This window comes from Enhydra lutris, unplaced genomic scaffold (genome assembly GCF_002288905.1).
Source record: "Enhydra lutris kenyoni isolate GAN:26980312 unplaced genomic scaffold, ASM228890v2 scaffoldscaffold14, whole genome shotgun sequence".
Classification (NCBI taxonomy): domain Eukaryota; kingdom Metazoa; phylum Chordata; class Mammalia; order Carnivora; family Mustelidae; genus Enhydra; species Enhydra lutris.
The window spans coordinates 11,844,207-11,863,147 of NW_019154098.1; the positions used below are offsets into that span (position 1 = coordinate 11,844,207).

Here is an 18,941-nt window from a genome sequence, read left to right on the forward strand (position 1 = left end):
GGGAAGTCTGCTTCTCTCTCTGCTTGTGGTCTCTCTTTCTCTCTGTCAGATAAATAAAATCTTTTTTTAAAAAAATGGATACACACATTTGATGTATCAGATATGTATTGGGTATTTAGGAGGAGCAATAATACGATTTTAGGCTTTGGAGGCATAGCTTCCTATTTGAAATCTGGTGTTTGCCATGTATTAGTTGTGTGGTCTTGACCACATGACTTAAATTCTCTGATTTTCGGTACCCTATCTGGACTTCAAGTCTGGTGAGCCATCTGGTTTATATCTACTAAACCTTTTGTCTCTTCTGTTCCTACTTGAGCCACCAGTGAGGATAAACATTACAAATAGCCCATAAAGCACCACCTGTTAAGATCTTGGTGATCCTTCAGAAGCGTGCTATCCAAGGAGAGGGTGCTTGGCCTCAGCACTGCAGATACACTGTGGTGTGTATTCCAGAAGAGGGACCCTGATCCCTTGCCAGTTTGTATACTTATAGAGAGAAGGGGAAGGGATCACTCGAGGGATCACTCGACTAACTGACCTTAGTCTACAAGGTTAATGTTGCTGGCCTAGGAAATATTCTGTACTTGCTTATTTTAGTCTGAGGCCTTCCTAGTTGAGGCAACTCAGTGAAGGTTGTATGACCAGACAATAAACAGACTCCTTTGTCTTTCCTCAGTCATCTTCCTGTTTCAGGGGCTTATTAATAGGGACCATCCCCAGGGATCATAATGGGTAGGTCTCTCCAATATGTTGGCTCACTTTCTCTGGGCTAGATTGCCCACAATGAGCGTGGTCATGTTTCTTGGCTATGTTAAGTCACCCACCATCCACATCTTTTGTGTTCTCTTCTGAGGATTTAAGTTCCAATATAAGTCTTTGATTTAGGTGTGGATGGCAGTGGTGAGAATAAATGCTTGTCTCTAAAGGGGAACTTTCCACAGAGGCCACAGGGGCCTCCTCTTCCTAGGCATCCAGTCATTTTCCATTATTGTTCTACTTTGTGGACTTACCTATCTTTATTATTTTTCCCAGTTAGTCTCTTCCTTATAACCTTGTGCACTGATCTACCAGCTAATTTCTTCTAGAACTTAGTAACTTGTTAATTTCTTCTTGTCACCTTTCCTAAGAATCCTGTTCACATGATTTTGCTTTAGGAGCTCCATCAGGAAGACCAATCCCTACGTCATCTTCTCCTTGACATCCCTTTCTTTACAACTCAGCCAGAGACCTGAGCCATCTTCTGGGATCTTCTGTCTCTGATTCCTTTCTTGACACAGGGCACTGAAGACTAGTAGGATTGTTCTGTATCCACAGAGGCTCTCAAAATGAGAGGCTGGTCTAGGTGTCCCAGAGGCAGATACGCAGTGCCACTGTCTTGAGATGCCCCTTTCACGCAGATTCGCCCTTGAGTGCTTCAGCCGTTCAGGGACAGAAGTTCTCCCAACATGGTTATTGCCCAGCTCAGCGTAGTGACTGGACTGCGCTCCTTGGGGATGGGGCGGCAGGGCCGGGAGGCGGCTCTGCCATCTCCCACAGTGGCAGAGCACCTTGAATGTTAAATTTACCCTGAGACTTGATAAAATCTAGGAAATGCAAATTTCTTTTTTCTTTAACAGCCTGTAACAGTATTGGTGTGTGTGTGCATGTGTTTAACAGTTTTTTACTACTCTCATCTCTCTCAAACTTTGCTTTCCACTTATATTGATACTGACAGAGGGAATGAATCTCAAGAGATGAGTAAGCCATTTTTAAAAATACCTAAAATGTGTTTTTCCTTTTAGTTGACCTTCACATCCACTCTTGCACTTCTGTAAAGCATCCGTACTTCTGCAATCCATTCTACACATAGCAGATGACATGGAGTTTTTATAAATGTTAATCTGATGATAGCACTACCCTGCTCAAGTAGTTTCTCCAGGGACATTAGGATGACAAGACCAGAATACTTGGTGTGGCACATAAATTACACACGTATTGTTCTAGTTTTAGGTTACTCTCCTCCTTGTGCTCTCTTTTCTACATGTATTGGTCTTCTTGCCATTCCTCTGCTGTGTCATGCTCTTCTCAGCTCAGGATCTGGCTCACTGCCCTGCTGCAAACTCTTTTTCATCTTTAATGCACACTTCAGTCTCAGCCCAAATGTCACTTACTCAGAGAGGTCTTTTCCTGAGCCTTAAACTAGGTGAGGTTCTATTTTTTATTTTTTCACTGTATCATGTACTTCTTAACACGCATACAACCATAATAATTTGTCTCTCTTCTCTGTGTAGTCACGCTCCGTGTGGGCGTAAGGAGCATGTCTGCTTTCATCTCTGTTCCCCCAGTGCCTGGCACACGGTAGACAGGACTTTTTCTGACTTGCTATAAAAAAAAAAAAAAGATAAGAACTATCGTTTGGAATAGGTGACAAATAATGTCTCTGTAGTATCTAGCTTAGTACCAGCACATATTAGACATATAAGAAGGACCTACTGTGTAGTAATCCATAGATGCATGTTTTAGAAGGTTACAGAAGGCTAGGTAGAATGTTGCTTTATTTGAGAGGCAGTTATGTACTGTGGTGGAAAGAATAAGGCTGTAGAGTTAGAAACATCTGGTATTTACTAGCTATACCCTTGGGAGTCTAAAATCTTTGAAACTCAGTATGTACCCATCTGTAATGCTCATGTCTTAGTTGATGGTGAAAGTTTAATAGGAGACCAAGCCATATGCGTAGTAGGGATGTTAGTTCTTCATAAATAGTAGAGCTGGTATTTTTTTAAGTTAAGGGTTGATGATCTGATAAATTTATTATTAAGAAATATTTAGTTAGTAATCTGACACTTTTTCATTAATGTTGGATCACCATCTACTACCATAAGTTCCTGTTTTCTCTGAATAGAATCTGGCATTTGTTTCTGATTCTGGAATCTATGAATGAATTAGTTTGATTTCTTTGATTTTTTTTTTTTGAAGTGAAATATATCTATTTTTAAACACAGTATGTATTAGTTCCAAAAAGCATTTATTTCGAAGGGACCGTTTTACTTACATAATGAATCAGGATATTTATATTGTGATTCTAAGATGGCAAGCTCTAAGATAGGAAGCTAATTATTAAATCAAAAACTTCGTTTCCCTTAGTATCTGAAAGAAAGCAATTTGTGTTTATAAATAAGCAACATTTTCAAAGTACGAACAGTTGCTGACTTATTCTTAGCCATGTGGAGATTTGACTGTGTGGACATGATGCCACTGAAAGTTACTCAGCTGTAGGGTAACCCTTTACCAGTTCATAAAAACCAACACTACATAGAATGATGAAAACAGAAAATTTGCTGTTTGATCCTGGTGTTTAATTCATTAGATTTGCATTCTGTGTTATTTTGAATTTGGGTTTATGGAATTTTAAAACTGAATTGGTTCCTTCAAGGTTTTTATTCCGTTTAACACTGTTCCATTTCAGTGATTATATTTAGATGATCTGGCTTTTGAAGAGACCTTATTTTTATTGGAATTAAAATCATAACATTTATAAATTGCTCATTTTTAAATAAAAATCAGGGAGCTACAGCCTAAGATTTTAATCTTCCTTTCTGTAGAAGCAGCACTAAGAGGTCTTCTGGGAGCCTTGACAAGTACCCCGTACTCTCCCACGCAGCATCTAGAGCGAGAGCAGGCTCTTGCCAAACAGTTCGCAGAGATTCTTCATTTCACACTCCGGTTCGACGAGCTCAAGGTAGGCCTCCCTGCTGGCCCTGAGGTTCATGGATGTCGTGAGCTTCTCAGTGAGCACAGGAGGAAATGCCTGGAGACCTTCACAGTGTGTTTAAGTGGTGTCTGTTGGTTCGTAGCAAAACTTGGAAAACTACATTTAAAAGGGCAAATCTTTTGATGTATTACATGTGTAGCAAATAGCAAATTACCCAATACTTTGTCTTCATTTAGCTTCATTTTAAAAATATCTCTGGAACAATATTCACCTTTTCTAATACTATTTTTTCTTTTCTACTCATCCCTAGTTTTCAGCATCCCTTTATATAAAGATGTTAAGAGATTTCCTTCCTTCCTTGTGCCTGCCTGCCTGCCTTCTTCCTCATCTCTCTCTCTATGTTGTCTTCCTATTTCCCTGCACATCCTCCCTGCCCCCACATTGTTGGAAGGACTGAGTGTAAAGAAATAGATAGTAACTCTCATGTGAGGAGACCTGATCCACTTGAGACTCTGTCACAGTAACCAGGTGTGAGGCGGGTCCTTCGACTTTCCAAGACCTTGAGGACCTTATCTGATAGGTGGTAGAGGTGGATTCCTAATTACAGCCTTCTATTTATTTTACATAATAGGAAGCGATTCTCTTATTAATACTTTGAGCACAAAGAATTTGTATATAAAATTTTAGTCTGAGGATTGCGCTGTTGACCATATAGACATACCAAGACATACATACTTTTTATTGTAATAATTCAAAACTAAGTGCTTACATATTTCTTCTTTTTTCTTTTGTTTATTTGATAATACTGGTTGTTGGGAAACAACCTTTTATTTCGTATGTTACCTAAAATTACTGAAAAGAAGGGAAGTATATGGATCATGACTGTAAAACAGTTTACGTGGTTTATATTCAGAAGGACTAAGTACAATGTTATGTGATTTAGGTACAAAAAGCTATCTTGGGTTATGCCAGTTTTAGTTCTTAAAATGGTATTACAAGTTAGGGAGTTGTCACTTAACTCGTTAAAACTGTATTGAGGAGATTTTTCACTTAATTTTTACATATCATTTAGCGTGCATAATACATTTTTCTTTCATGAATGTCTTCTTTAGATGACAAATCCCGCCATACAGAACGATTTCAGCTATTATAGAAGAACATTGAGTCGTATGAGGATTAATAACGTCCCAGTAAGTCAATGCTTTGAATTGGGTATAGTAATGATAGCTGTTAGTTTGCTTGTTCATGTGCTCGTCCATTCAAATGAAGTTCAGGCTGATGATAAAGTTGGTAACTCACTACGGGCTGTACCTATGGGAGGAAAGGGCAGGATGCCCCTGGCCACCCACAGTGCTGGCCCGCCCTTCCATTGAGTCCTTTCAGTCACCATGACTCCTTCCTTCAGTAAAATTGCTGTCTGTTCATACAACATTGATACTTAAAAATTTCTCTGTGTAGTCTCATTTTATTTATTTTTTAATTTTTTAGAAAAGATTTTATTTTTAAGTAATCTTTACACTTTACATGGGGCTCGAACTCACAACCCTAAGATCAAGAGCCCCTGACCAAGCCGGTCAGGTGCCTCATGTGGATTCTCATTTAAATTGCACAAAAACTTTGTGAATTCGTGGTTGTGAGTTTTTTGACTCCACAGTCTTAGAATGGAAGAATCCTGGAGAGAAGTTGACCTGGAATGGGAGGATACTAATGTTGGCAAGAGGGGAGAGCAAGGTCATGGGCCATGAGCACTCCTGTGCCTGTTCCTTGGCTACATAAACGCTCTTCTGCTTTACTTGGGCTTGATTTGCCTTGATTTCTCCTTGTCTTTACCCTTTTCTACCTCCAGGGAGTCAAATACCGTAAGTAAAACCTTAAATAGAAAGAAAATATTCTCTATTTCTTTAGGGATTTTGAGGGCTTACATTGTGCTGATTGGTGTGAAAAATGGGGAAATTTCTAGGATCAGCCTTGTAGACTCAACTGGATAGTTTAATAATAAAGACTACATAAGTGTGTAAGGAGTGGTAAGTGGCATAAGAGATTAAAGAAAGTGCCAAAGGAAAAATAAAAAGAAGAAAGTGCCAAAGGAGCGACCATTCTTTTTTTTTTTTTTTTTCTTTTTTCATTGAGTCAGTATTTCCTGAAGTGTCTGTTGTAAGATGGGCCTTGGTAGGAAACGGATTTCTCTTCCATGAAGCATCTGTTATTTTTACATCAGTTTGGTTTTGTGTAGACCAGTTTCTGCTGTGACGCTGACCATATCATTTGTCTTTTTCATACCCACCATGTAAAATCAGATCAAATCAAATCAAATCAAAACACGTAACACCCAGTCAGTCCTCCAGTTACAGCCATCCTGCTGCCACTCAAGGCCAGACGCCATAAAATCATCTTTGCCCTGTCTTTCATCCTCAGTAATTACAGGTACATCCAGCTGTTGCCAAGGGAAATATCTTTCATATCTCTTCCTCACCCCCGTTTTCATCTTTGTTTTTCTGTTCCACTTGAGGGCCTCATTCTCATTCTTGTTGGGAGGCATTCTGTAAAACTCATTTTTTGACCTATGGTCCCTTTGGCACACTCTGCCCGCCACCATTAGTCAGTTTGCTTTAGGGGTGCCTGGGTGGTTGGCACCTGCCTTCAGCCCAGGTCATGATCTCAGGGTCCTGGGATTGAGCCCCGCCTTGGGCTCCCTGCTCAGCGGGAAGCCTGCTTCCACCAGCCCCCGCCGCCCCTCCCCGTAGTGCTTGCCTCTGCCGACTTGTGATCTCTCTCTCTGTCAAATAAATGAATAAAATCTTAAAAAAAAAAAAAGAAAAAGAAAATTGACCTAGTTGTTGTTCCTTTCTAATAACATGTCCATGCTCTTCTCCCCTGACTTTTGGAATGCTGTGCCTGCCTGCCCATCTGCAAAGGCTGTCTTCAGAGTCTGTCCATCTTAGTTTCTTCCAGTCTAATGTAGTCTTCCTCTCACCTCTTTTTTTTGGTCATTACTCATTGTGTTGTTGTGGGTACCTGTGTGATCCTAAAACAGAGGCTGGGGCAGCGTCTTCATCATCTTCCTATCTTCCATAGCTTTAAGAACAATGCCTTGTTATAGTAGGCAGCCCATCCAGGTTTTACTCAATTGCTTAATATTATTTACAATATTTTAAAAGATGTTAATCTTTCTGAAAAATTGCTTAATATCATTTTTAACCTGTTTTAAAGAATATTTAAATATTATTTGCACACGAGGATCTGAAATTTAATTTAAGGGTACTTAATAGAGTAATAAGCGTTAGCGAAACAGGCACTCTGCCTAGGCTCTTCTTTTATAGATGTTACCATATTTAATAATTTACGAACTGATATCACACGCTCTTATTTTCTACATAGGCAGAAGGAGAAAATGAAGTAAATAATGAATTGGCAAATCGAATGTCTTTGTTTTATGCTGAGGCAACCCCAATGCTGAAAACCTTAAGTGACGCCACGACAAAGTTTGTATCAGAGGTAAGCGTTGCCTGGATCGGTCAGTCACTCTTCGTGTCGTTCTTCCTGTCTGCAGCCACGGTGACCTCCGCAGGCCCTGTGACACTGCCATCTCTGAGCGCATGCGCACTGAGTCCTGTCCCTTCCCCGGGGCCCGCATGCACACATCTACCTGCCTAGGAGCAGCTTCCCTTTGGATGTATAGTCAACACCTCGATGGTATCATGGCCAAACCAAAGCCTTGGGTGTTTTCTCCCGACCCTGCCCTTTCTCCAGTCTTTTCTGTCTTAATTAATAGTACCATTATAAAGGGAAGTAACTTAGGGTTGTCATCCTGAATTCCTTTCTTTATCTCACCTCTTTTGTCTCTTCTGTGAGACAGTGTTATTGACTCTCCCTCTAAAATAGACCCTGAATCTGAAAACTTAGCCCCTCTTTTGCTCTCCCTCTCCAGATCGGCCCTCTCACCTCAGACCTGGATTACAGCATTCGTGTTCCCCCTGGTCTTTCTTCTTCTGCTCTTGCCCCACTGTAGTCCTTTCTCCAAAGAGCAGCCAAAAAAACTTCTTTTTAAAAACCACTTTTTCCTCTGTTTAAAATGTTTCAAACATTTAAAAAGCCCTTTAAGAAGCCCTTCTTTCTCTGTATAAAATGTTTCCAGTGACTTCCCAGTATCCTTGGGATAAAATCCCTATACCTCATGACCTGTGAGGGCCTGTCTGCATGTAATGGTTGTTTCCACTCAGCTGCAATGTAAGTGACTCTCAGGAGAGCAGGGTCTTGGTTCTCTGGCTCATAGCCATTTCCCTAGAGCTTGGAATAGTATCTAGAATCTAGTTCCTTTTTTTTTTCTTTTTTTTTACAAAATTAGGAGTAGGAACGAACATTTAAAGTTGTCAGTTTTTCACATTATGCTAAGTTTTAAATTATGCTTAAGTAATAACTATCACTTTCACTTTTTTCTCCATACACTTTTACAGAATAAAAATTTACCAATAGAAAATACGACAGATTGTCTAAGCACCATGGCTAGTGTATGCAGAGTCATGCTCGAAACACCGTGAGTATTAGCTGATTCTTTTTCACTTTAACAATCCTCTTGAAACGGTTGTCTAGATATGAATAGGTCTTTTTAATTTATTTGACAGACAGAGATCACAAGTAGGAAGAGAGGCAGGCAGAGAGAGAGGGGAGGAAGCAGGCTCCCTGCTGAGCAGAGAGCCCGATGCGGGGCTCGATCCCAGGACCCTGGGATCATGACCTGAGCCGAAGGCAGAGGCTTTAACCCACTGAGCCACCCAGGCGCCCCTTGAACAGGTCTTATTTAGAAGGCGGAAAATACGTATATCTGAAGTATCCAAAGTTAATATGTGAACAATACTAAAATAATTTGGAGCTTAATGTAACTTCTGGTTAACTAGAAAGTACAGTGGATTTTCAGGTGCCTAAGGCCAGTCAGACTCGCTTACTTGACTCTTCGGAATGGGGAGTTTTGTGGTGCTCTTACTGGAGATAGGGGAAGAGCTTTGGTGTTTTGGTTATGCTTCTCATCAGCGTTCTCTCCTTTCCATTAAGAACCTTGTCTTTTTGCTGGAGGTCTAGAGTTACTCTTCCACTTAACCCCTCTCTCAGTATTAGTTCAGTCTTTATTTATTTATTTTTCCAACACTAATCTGAATTCTCTGCTGGGTTTCCCTTCACTTTCAAGCCATTTATCATGTATACCATAGTGTTGTCTGGCTGGACTTTCTTAGCAGCCGGAAGAAAGAATCCCTCCTGGATTCCTAAATAAGAAATGGTCTTATTAGATAACTTTTTGTTTCCGTGGAGCTTTTCATTTTCCAAAGCAGTAGTATACACATCATCTTACTGGAAAACCTTATGAAGTAGGAGGGCAACGATTCATCATTATCATTGTTCTTTAGGGGAGCGAGGCCCTGGGAAGTGAAGGGACTTGAATGCGCAGTGGCTGGTCTGCCACGCATGTGCCTGGATGGCCCCATCCTGGTTCTGGACGCCTTCTGCTATGTCATGCTGCTTTATAGATAGATGAAAGTTCTGTTTCCCTTTTTCCCAAATGAGAGAAGAATAAGAGTGAATTTTAGTAAAATTAGAATCCAGTGATATAATAATGTAAATGCTTAGATTAAGTTAGCTTCTAAATAGCAAGCATATTGCTCTATTAAGCTAGTGGCTTTTTTCATCATATTGGCGGGAACAACCTTTACAAAGCACCTATCCTGAAAACATTACTGTGGGGCTACTTTTGACTTCTCTAAATTTGCCTCATCTCTGCCAAGCAGAAGGGGCGATACACCAAGGAGGGTTCATACAGAGATGAGAATACATGATACCTGCGGCACCCACCTCAGTTCTCTGGGAATCTCACCCTGGAGAAAGGGGGGCATACGTTAGCGTTCCTTTTAGAGATCAACAGGATATATCCTTCAGGGTCAACTGAATGTTGAATCAGCTCATTAAGTAGTGATGTGCCTCATCCCTCCATATCTTTTCTACCCTCCAGGGAATACAGAAGCAGATTTACAAATGAAGAAACGGTGTCATTCTGCTTGAGGGTAATGGTGGGTGTCATAATACTCTATGACCATGTACATCCAGTGGGAGCATTTGCCAAAACTTCAAAGATTGATGTAAGTTATATTGTTTTATTTAATTTCGAACCATTTCTGTAAGTGGAACTCATAGGCATTTATTTAAAAGAGCTACAGGTTGCACCCTGTCACAGTCCTCAGTTTTACAGTTTCTGATAACGGTGGGTTTCTCTTCCCTCTTGTTTTGTGCTGGGTTTTTAATAGCCGCATACAACAGCCGCAGTCTTTTAGCATGCCTCCTTGTCCCTCTTACTCCTCAGCCGTCCTGCATATTTGGCAATATAAATAAATACTTAGACAGGAGAAGCTTCCTTTCGTTCTTGGACCAAAAGCCATTTCAAACAAAAGACTTATTCGCAAATGTGTATAGAAATTCAGTAGATGTTCTCCCAATGAAAAAAGACCATATAATACAGAATTTCTCCTCCCTCCTAATCATAATAATTTGTGGCTCTAGTCTGGGTTCCTACTTGGCTTGTCTCTACAGAGGTTCATATTAGGAATAAAGCAGGTTTCTGGTTTCTCTGTTCCGTAATTTCTCGCGCTAACCCTGTCACATCTAGTTCATCAGAATTATAACCAGTATTTGGTGAGAATTGTCTTCCAGTTTTCCTTTCTTAGCTAGCTCAGGCTCTCGGCATTTCGTGTCTAGATTACTGATTGCTCACCAGCCTCTCTACCTTTCTTTATTCATGTCCATCCTCTGTGAAGAGAAATGAGTTAACATTTATTGAGTGATTACTGTGTCTCAGAATTTTATGCTGCTTTCCCTCTTACCTCTGAAAATACTCCTAGGGTGTAGATGTTATTTCCTCTGTACTAATAGAGAATCTAAAATTCAGGGAAATTACATAGTATAATCTCTAGTGAATTGTGGAGTGGGATTTTGAACCTACATCTCCATGGCTTGCAAAGCCTGTGCTCGCCTTTTGTTCTCTTCTCTTTTCTCCTTTTTTTTCTTTTTTTTCCTTTCCTTACCTTTTCCCTTTCCTTTCCTTTCCTTTTCTTTTCATTCATTCTATTTTATTTATTTAGACAGAGCATGGCACTTTAGTTGGGGGAGGAGTAGAGGGAGAGAGAGAATCTCAAGGGGACTCCACACTGAGCGCAGAGCCCAGTGCAGGGCTTGATCCCAGGATCATGGGACCATGACCTGAGCCAAAATCAAGACGAGGACACTCAACTGACTGAACCACCCAGGCACTCCAAGCCTGTGCTGTTTCTACTACGTTCCGTGTTTTCAAAATCATCAGGCTCATGTGTCTTACATACCATCTTTACTGAGTTGTTCCCTTTTTAGAGCCGATCACAAGTCCCTACCCCATTAGTTACAGTTAAGTCTTCCTTGGCTTGTGAGGCCCTCTGTAGACCCCCCTATGCTAGTCATTTCAGCCTTGCAAAATGCTGTTCTCAGTGTGTGATAAGATGTATTATTTTTGTCAAGGTGTTTGTCTACCTGGAAAGGCTCCTTTCTTCCTTGGCAACGTGTTCAGTCTATTCTCTCAAAAGCTTCTCCACACCTTTTCTGGGAAGTTGTCCCTTAGCCAACCCTTTGTTCTCTCATCGTGTGTGTAGTGCTTTCATTTGACGGGATTCAGTTCTTACAAAGTTTTGTTTGACAGAGAAACAAAATAACAGTTGGGTTGATTTCCCCCCCCCCTTTTAAGAATAATGATTTTGACATTTCTAGAATGTAATTTCTCATGAGTTCCATAGTTGTGGTACTGATTTAAGTACTACTGTTTTGAGATAAAGACTGTTTATGAGAAAACATTTTTACCTTTTCTGTTTCCTTTTCTTCTTAGATGAAAGGTTGTATCAAAGTTCTTAAGGACCAACCTCCCAATAGTGTAGAAGGTCTTCTAAATGCTCTCAGGTGTGTATATATATATACATGTGAATATGTATAGAAAAACTGTCTGTAAGGAAATACTTCAAAATGTCAATAGTACAAAGAATATGAATTTATATGTTCATGTTAGAAATGGGAAGATCTCAATTTGCTTATTGTCAGTCTTGGTCTCAACTATTGGTTACAATATTTTTATAATAAAGAAAGAGTGTATGTGTGGGGGGGGCGTTCACCTAAAAATAGCAGTTTTATTTCTTTGCCAAAGATTTTGGCTTTCATTTTTTGATGTCTTGGGATGTTTATTTTTTTAAATGAATGTGCAACATGCTAATTGTAAAATAAAATTCAGCAAACAGGAAGATTTAAAGCAAAATAAGGAAATCATATAATCTCACTATTTGAAATAAACCGCTGTTAATTTTGGTATATAGTCTTGCAAAACTTTTTCTTTATACTTGTAGATAGTCATAGGTCTGTGATACTTACTTTTTACAAATATAAAGCCATAAAAACTCTTCTGCAAAAACTAGCTCTTTTCCCTTAATATCATTACATTTCTAATTTCACAGATATCTTTATTTCTTTTGTATATTTCTTACAATATTTCTTATAATGAAAAAACAGTTATTTGCTGTCTTTTCTCAGCTTAAACCTACTTGATGTTGTTACTGTAACTCCTAAGAATGCTGTAATTTTTTTTTTTTTTTTTTTAAGGACAGGATTTTTTTCTTTCCATTTTTTTTAAAGTAAGTTCTAGGCCCAGCATGGGGCTTGAATTCATGACCCTGAGATCGAGAGTCACAAGTTCTGTGGACTGAGCCAGCCAGGCATCTCTTGAATGCTGCTGTATTTTTAAATGCAAATCTCAGCATACTATAACATCTTAACTACAGAGATTTAATTTGCAACGTAATTTCCCTAACATAAAAAATAATTTGCTCATTGCTCAATTATTTTGTGTTTAAACACAAAATTACATGAGCACAGAACTATTTATAAAGAGACTTTTTGAGGTCATGGGCCGTCTTTGCTTTTTACTGTAGTGCACTGTAGTTCACATGATACACAAAAATGATGTCCGGCTCAGTATTAAATTTCTCATGTTTAATGAGCAAAACAGGTTGTTACTCTTCTTGAATGCTTAGTCACACTTGGTGCATCATAAAGCAGAATTCTGTGCTGTATCATTTCAGCTGAATGGAACCATTAAATGATTTTATTAGGATTATGAAAAGAATTCTGTAAGCAGTGACTACCTGAGCAAAGAAGGTCAGTTCTAAACAAAGATCAGAAAGATTCAGGATCATAATATAACAATAAAAAGCCTCATAATGTCAAATTATTTCAACCATAAGCCTACAGAAACCACAGCTTCTGGGAATTTTTTACTCTGGAGGTTTTTACAACATAAATCTCATTGGTTTTATCCATATTTGTGGTATTGTGAATCTTTACTACTTGATCCTTTTCTGAAGACACCCTGGGTCCCAGTCAGCCCGGTTTGTCTACCAAGACCCTTTTTTTCTTACTGGTGAGACTCTGCAAAGCCAATCAGTGACAGGAAACCTGCTTTGAAAAGGAAGAGGGAATCAAAGTCTAGGAGGACCTGGTATTATTTCTTTCCTGTTTTCCTTCCTTCCTTCCTTCCTTCCTTCCTTCCTTCCTTCCTTCCTTCCTTCCTTTGAGCAGAGAGCCCGATGCGGGGCTCGATCCCAGGACCCTGGGATCATGACCTGAGCCGAAGGCAGAGGCTTTAACCCACTGAGCCACCCAGGCGCCCCTTGAACAGGTCTTATTTAGAAGGCGGAAAATACGTATATCTGAAGTATCCAAAGTTAATATGTGAACAATACTAAAATAATTTGGAGCTTAATGTAACTTCTGGTTAACTAGAAAGTACAGTGGATTTTCAGGTGCCTAAGGCCAGTCAGACTCGCTTACTTGACTCTTCGGAATGGGGAGTTTTGTGGTGCTCTTACTGGAGATAGGGGAAGAGCTTTGGTGTTTTGGTTATGCTTCTCATCAGCGTTCTCTCCTTTCCATTAAGAACCTTGTCTTTTTGCTGGAGGTCTAGAGTTACTCTTCCACTTAACCCCTCTCTCAGTATTAGTTCAGTCTTTATTTATTTATTTTTCCAACACTAATCTGAATTCTCTGCTGGGTTTCCCTTCACTTTCAAGCCATTTATCATGTATACCATAGTGTTGTCTGGCTGGACTTTCTTAGCAGCCGGAAGAAAGAATCCCTCCTGGATTCCTAAATAAGAAATGGTCTTATTAGATAACTTTTTGTTTCCGTGGAGCTTTTCATTTTCCAAAGCAGTAGTATACACATCATCTTACTGGAAAACCTTATGAAGTAGGAGGGCAACGATTCATCATTATCATTGTTCTTTAGGGGAGCGAGGCCCTGGGAAGTGAAGGGACTTGAATGCGCAGTGGCTGGTCTGCCACGCATGTGCCTGGATGGCCCCATCCTGGTTCTGGACGCCTTCTGCTATGTCATGCTGCTTTATAGATAGATGAAAGTTCTGTTTCCCTTTTTCCCAAATGAGAGAAGAATAAGAGTGAATTTTAGTAAAATTAGAATCCAGTGATATAATAATGTAAATGCTTAGATTAAGTTAGCTTCTAAATAGCAAGCATATTGCTCTATTAAGCTAGTGGCTTTTTTCATCATATTGGCGGGAACAACCTTTACAAAGCACCTATCCTGAAAACATTACTGTGGGGCTACTTTTGACTTCTCTAAATTTGCCTCATCTCTGCCAAGCAGAAGGGGCGATACACCAAGGAGGGTTCATACAGAGATGAGAATACATGATACCTGCGGCACCCACCTCAGTTCTCTGGGAATCTCACCCTGGAGAAAGGGGGGCATACGTTAGCGTTCCTTTTAGAGATCAACAGGATATATCCTTCAGGGTCAACTGAATGTTGAATCAGCTCATTAAGTAGTGATGTGCCTCATCCCTCCATATCTTTTCTACCCTCCAGGGAATACAGAAGCAGATTTACAAATGAAGAAACGGTGTCATTCTGCTTGAGGGTAATGGTGGGTGTCATAATACTCTATGACCATGTACATCCAGTGGGAGCATTTGCCAAAACTTCAAAGATTGATGTAAGTTATATTGTTTTATTTAATTTCGAACCATTTCTGTAAGTGGAACTCATAGGCATTTATTTAAAAGAGCTACAGGTTGCACCCTGTCACAGTCCTCAGTTTTACAGTTTCTGATAACGGTGGGTTTCTCTTCCCTCTTGTTTTGTGCTGGGTTTTTAATAGCCGCATACAACAGCCGCAGTCTTTTAGCATGCCTCCTTGTCCCTCTTACTCCTCAGCCGTCCTGCATATTTGGCAATATAAATAAATACTTAGACAGGAGAAGCTTCCTTTCGTTCTTGGACCAAAAGCCATTTCAAACAAAAGACTTATTCGCAAATGTGTATAGAAATTCAGTAGATGTTCTCCCAATGAAAAAAGACCATATAATACAGAATTTCTCCTCCCTCCTAATCATAATAATTTGTGGCTCTAGTCTGGGTTCCTACTTGGCTTGTCTCTACAGAGGTTCATATTAGGAATAAAGCAGGTTTCTGGTTTCTCTGTTCCGTAATTTCTCGCGCTAACCCTGTCACATCTAGTTCATCAGAATTATAACCAGTATTTGGTGAGAATTGTCTTCCAGTTTTCCTTTCTTAGCTAGCTCAGGCTCTCGGCATTTCGTGTCTAGATTACTGATTGCTCACCAGCCTCTCTACCTTTCTTTATTCATGTCCATCCTCTGTGAAGAGAAATGAGTTAACATTTATTGAGTGATTACTGTGTCTCAGAATTTTATGCTGCTTTCCCTCTTACCTCTGAAAATACTCCTAGGGTGTAGATGTTATTTCCTCTGTACTAATAGAGAATCTAAAATTCAGGGAAATTACATAGTATAATCTCTAGTGAATTGTGGAGTGGGATTTTGAACCTACATCTCCATGGCTTGCAAAGCCTGTGCTCGCCTTTTGTTCTCTTCTCTTTTCTCCTTTTTTTTCTTTTTTTTCCTTTCCTTACCTTTTCCCTTTCCTTTCCTTTCCTTTTCTTTTCATTCATTCTATTTTATTTATTTAGACAGAGCATGGCACTTTAGTTGGGGGAGGAGTAGAGGGAGAGAGAGAATCTCAAGGGGACTCCACACTGAGCGCAGAGCCCAGTGCAGGGCTTGATCCCAGGATCATGGGACCATGACCTGAGCCAAAATCAAGACGAGGACACTCAACTGACTGAACCACCCAGGCACTCCAAGCCTGTGCTGTTTCTACTACGTTCCGTGTTTTCAAAATCATCAGGCTCATGTGTCTTACATACCATCTTTACTGAGTTGTTCCCTTTTTAGAGCCGATCACAAGTCCCTACCCCATTAGTTACAGTTAAGTCTTCCTTGGCTTGTGAGGCCCTCTGTAGACCCCCCTATGCTAGTCATTTCAGCCTTGCAAAATGCTGTTCTCAGTGTGTGATAAGATGTATTATTTTTGTCAAGGTGTTTGTCTACCTGGAAAGGCTCCTTTCTTCCTTGGCAACGTGTTCAGTCTATTCTCTCAAAAGCTTCTCCACACCTTTTCTGGGAAGTTGTCCCTTAGCCAACCCTTTGTTCTCTCATCGTGTGTGTAGTGCTTTCATTTGACGGGATTCAGTTCTTACAAAGTTTTGTTTGACAGAGAAACAAAATAACAGTTGGGTTGATTTCCCCCCCCCCTTTTAAGAATAATGATTTTGACATTTCTAGAATGTAATTTCTCATGAGTTCCATAGTTGTGGTACTGATTTAAGTACTACTGTTTTGAGATAAAGACTGTTTATGAGAAAACATTTTTACCTTTTCTGTTTCCTTTTCTTCTTAGATGAAAGGTTGTATCAAAGTTCTTAAGGACCAACCTCCCAATAGTGTAGAAGGTCTTCTAAATGCTCTCAGGTGTGTATATATATATACATGTGAATATGTATAGAAAAACTGTCTGTAAGGAAATACTTCAAAATGTCAATAGTACAAAGAATATGAATTTATATGTTCATGTTAGAAATGGGAAGATCTCAATTTGCTTATTGTCAGTCTTGGTCTCAACTATTGGTTACAATATTTTTATAATAAAGAAAGAGTGTATGTGTGGGGGGGGCGTTCACCTAAAAATAGCAGTTTTATTTCTTTGCCAAAGATTTTGGCTTTCATTTTTTGATGTCTTGGGATGTTTATTTTTTTAAATGAATGTGCAACATGCTAATTGTAAAATAAAATTCAGCAAACAGGAAGATTTAAAGCAAAATAAGGAAATCATATAATCTCACTATTTGAAATAAACCGCTGTTAATTTTGGTATATAGTCTTGCAAAACTTTTTCTTTATACTTGTAGATAGTCATAGGTCTGTGATACTTACTTTTTACAAATATAAAGCCATAAAAACTCTTCTGCAAAAACTAGCTCTTTTCCCTTAATATCATTACATTTCTAATTTCACAGATATCTTTATTTCTTTTGTATATTTCTTACAATATTTCTTATAATGAAAAAACAGTTATTTGCTGTCTTTTCTCAGCTTAAACCTACTTGATGTTGTTACTGTAACTCCTAAGAATGCTGTAATTTTTTTTTTTTTTTTTTTAAGGACAGGATTTTTTTCTTTCCATTTTTTTTAAAGTAAGTTCTAGGCCCAGCATGGGGCTTGAATTCATGACCCTGAGATCGAGAGTCACAAGTTCTGTGGACTGAGCCAGCCAGGCATCTCTTGAATGCTGCTGTATTTTTAAATGCAAATCTCAGCATACTATAACATCTTAACTACAGAGATTTAATTTGCAACGTAATTTCCCTAACATAAAAAATAATTTGCTCATTGCTCAATTATTTTGTGTTTAAACACAAAATTACATGAGCACAGAACTATTTATAAAGAGACTTTTTGAGGTCATGGGCCGTCTTTGCTTTTTACTGTAGTGCACTGTAGTTCACATGATACACAAAAATGATGTCCGGCTCAGTATTAAATTTCTCATGTTTAATGAGCAAAACAGGTTGTTACTCTTCTTGAATGCTTAGTCACACTTGGTGCATCATAAAGCAGAATTCTGTGCTGTATCATTTCAGCTGAATGGAACCATTAAATGATTTTATTAGGATTATGAAAAGAATTCTGTAAGCAGTGACTACCTGAGCAAAGAAGGTCAGTTCTAAACAAAGATCAGAAAGATTCAGGATCATAATATAACAATAAAAAGCCTCATAATGTCAAATTATTTCAACCATAAGCCTACAGAAACCACAGCTTCTGGGAATTTTTTACTCTGGAGGTTTTTACAACATAAATCTCATTGGTTTTATCCATATTTGTGGTATTGTGAATCTTTACTACTTGATCCTTTTCTGAAGACACCCTGGGTCCCAGTCAGCCCGGTTTGTCTACCAAGACCCTTTTTTTCTTACTGGTGAGACTCTGCAAAGCCAATCAGTGACAGGAAACCTGCTTTGAAAAGGAAGAGGGAATCAAAGTCTAGGAGGACCTGGTATTATTTCTTTCCTGTTTTCCTTCCTTCCTTCCTTCCTTCCTTCCTTCCTTCCTTCCTTCCTTCCTTCCTTTTCTCCTCTCCCTCCCTCCTTCCTTCCTTCCTTAAGATTTTTATACTTAATAGAGAGAGCAGAAGCAGAGGGAGCGGCAGAGGAGAGGGAGAAACGGACTCCACACTGAGCAGGGAGCCCTATGTGGGTCTTGATCCTAGGACCCTGAGATCATGACCTGAGCCAAAGGCAGTCGTTTAATTGAGCCACCCAGGAGCCCCAGGCCTGGTGTTATATTTCTTTACCTTGAAGGGACAGTGCTCCACACATTAAAAACTCAGAGTTTGGGCACCTGGGTGGCTCAGTGGGTTAAAGCCTCTGCCTTTGGCTCTCAGGTCATGATCCCAGGGTCCTGGGATGGAGCCTTGCATCGGGCTCTCTGCTCAGCAGGGAGCCTGCTTCCTCTTCTCTCTCTCTCTCTCTCTGCCTGCCTCTCTGCCTACTTGTGATCTCTGTCTGTCAAATGAATAAATAAAATCTTTAAAAAAAAAAAAAAAAACTCAGTTTGCTTTTGTTTTTCAGAATTTAAAGGTAGCTGGGTCTTTTCTATTCTAGCATTAGGGCAGCACCAGGCAGCAGGGCTAAGTGAGAGGTAGGAGTCTGTGTTTGAGGAAAAGGGAAGAAAAGCCCCATTGAGGCAAGAGCCACTTAACAGTTTTCAGTTTTTGTTTCACATATCTAATGGAAAGTAGAAGATGAAGGTTTTGTCGCAGAG

The 18,941-nt window shown here is 39.5% G+C and overlaps 1 protein-coding gene across 1 annotated transcript in view; it reads left to right on the forward strand.

Annotated features, from left to right (window-relative positions):
• The window catches only part of LOC111146847 (family with sequence similarity 49 member B), a 38,676-nt gene that overhangs the window by 14,584 nt on the left and 5,151 nt on the right, over positions 1 to 18,941 (forward strand). The window contains exons 4-9 of the mRNA XM_022502554.1: positions 3,582 to 3,718; positions 4,804 to 4,881; positions 7,070 to 7,186; positions 8,146 to 8,225; positions 9,690 to 9,816; positions 11,583 to 11,653. Coding sequence (XP_022358262.1) covers positions 3,582 to 3,718; positions 4,804 to 4,881; positions 7,070 to 7,186; positions 8,146 to 8,225; positions 9,690 to 9,816; positions 11,583 to 11,653 — 610 coding nt within the window. The remainder of the gene's footprint in view (positions 1 to 3,581; positions 3,719 to 4,803; positions 4,882 to 7,069; positions 7,187 to 8,145; positions 8,226 to 9,689; positions 9,817 to 11,582; positions 11,654 to 18,941) is intronic.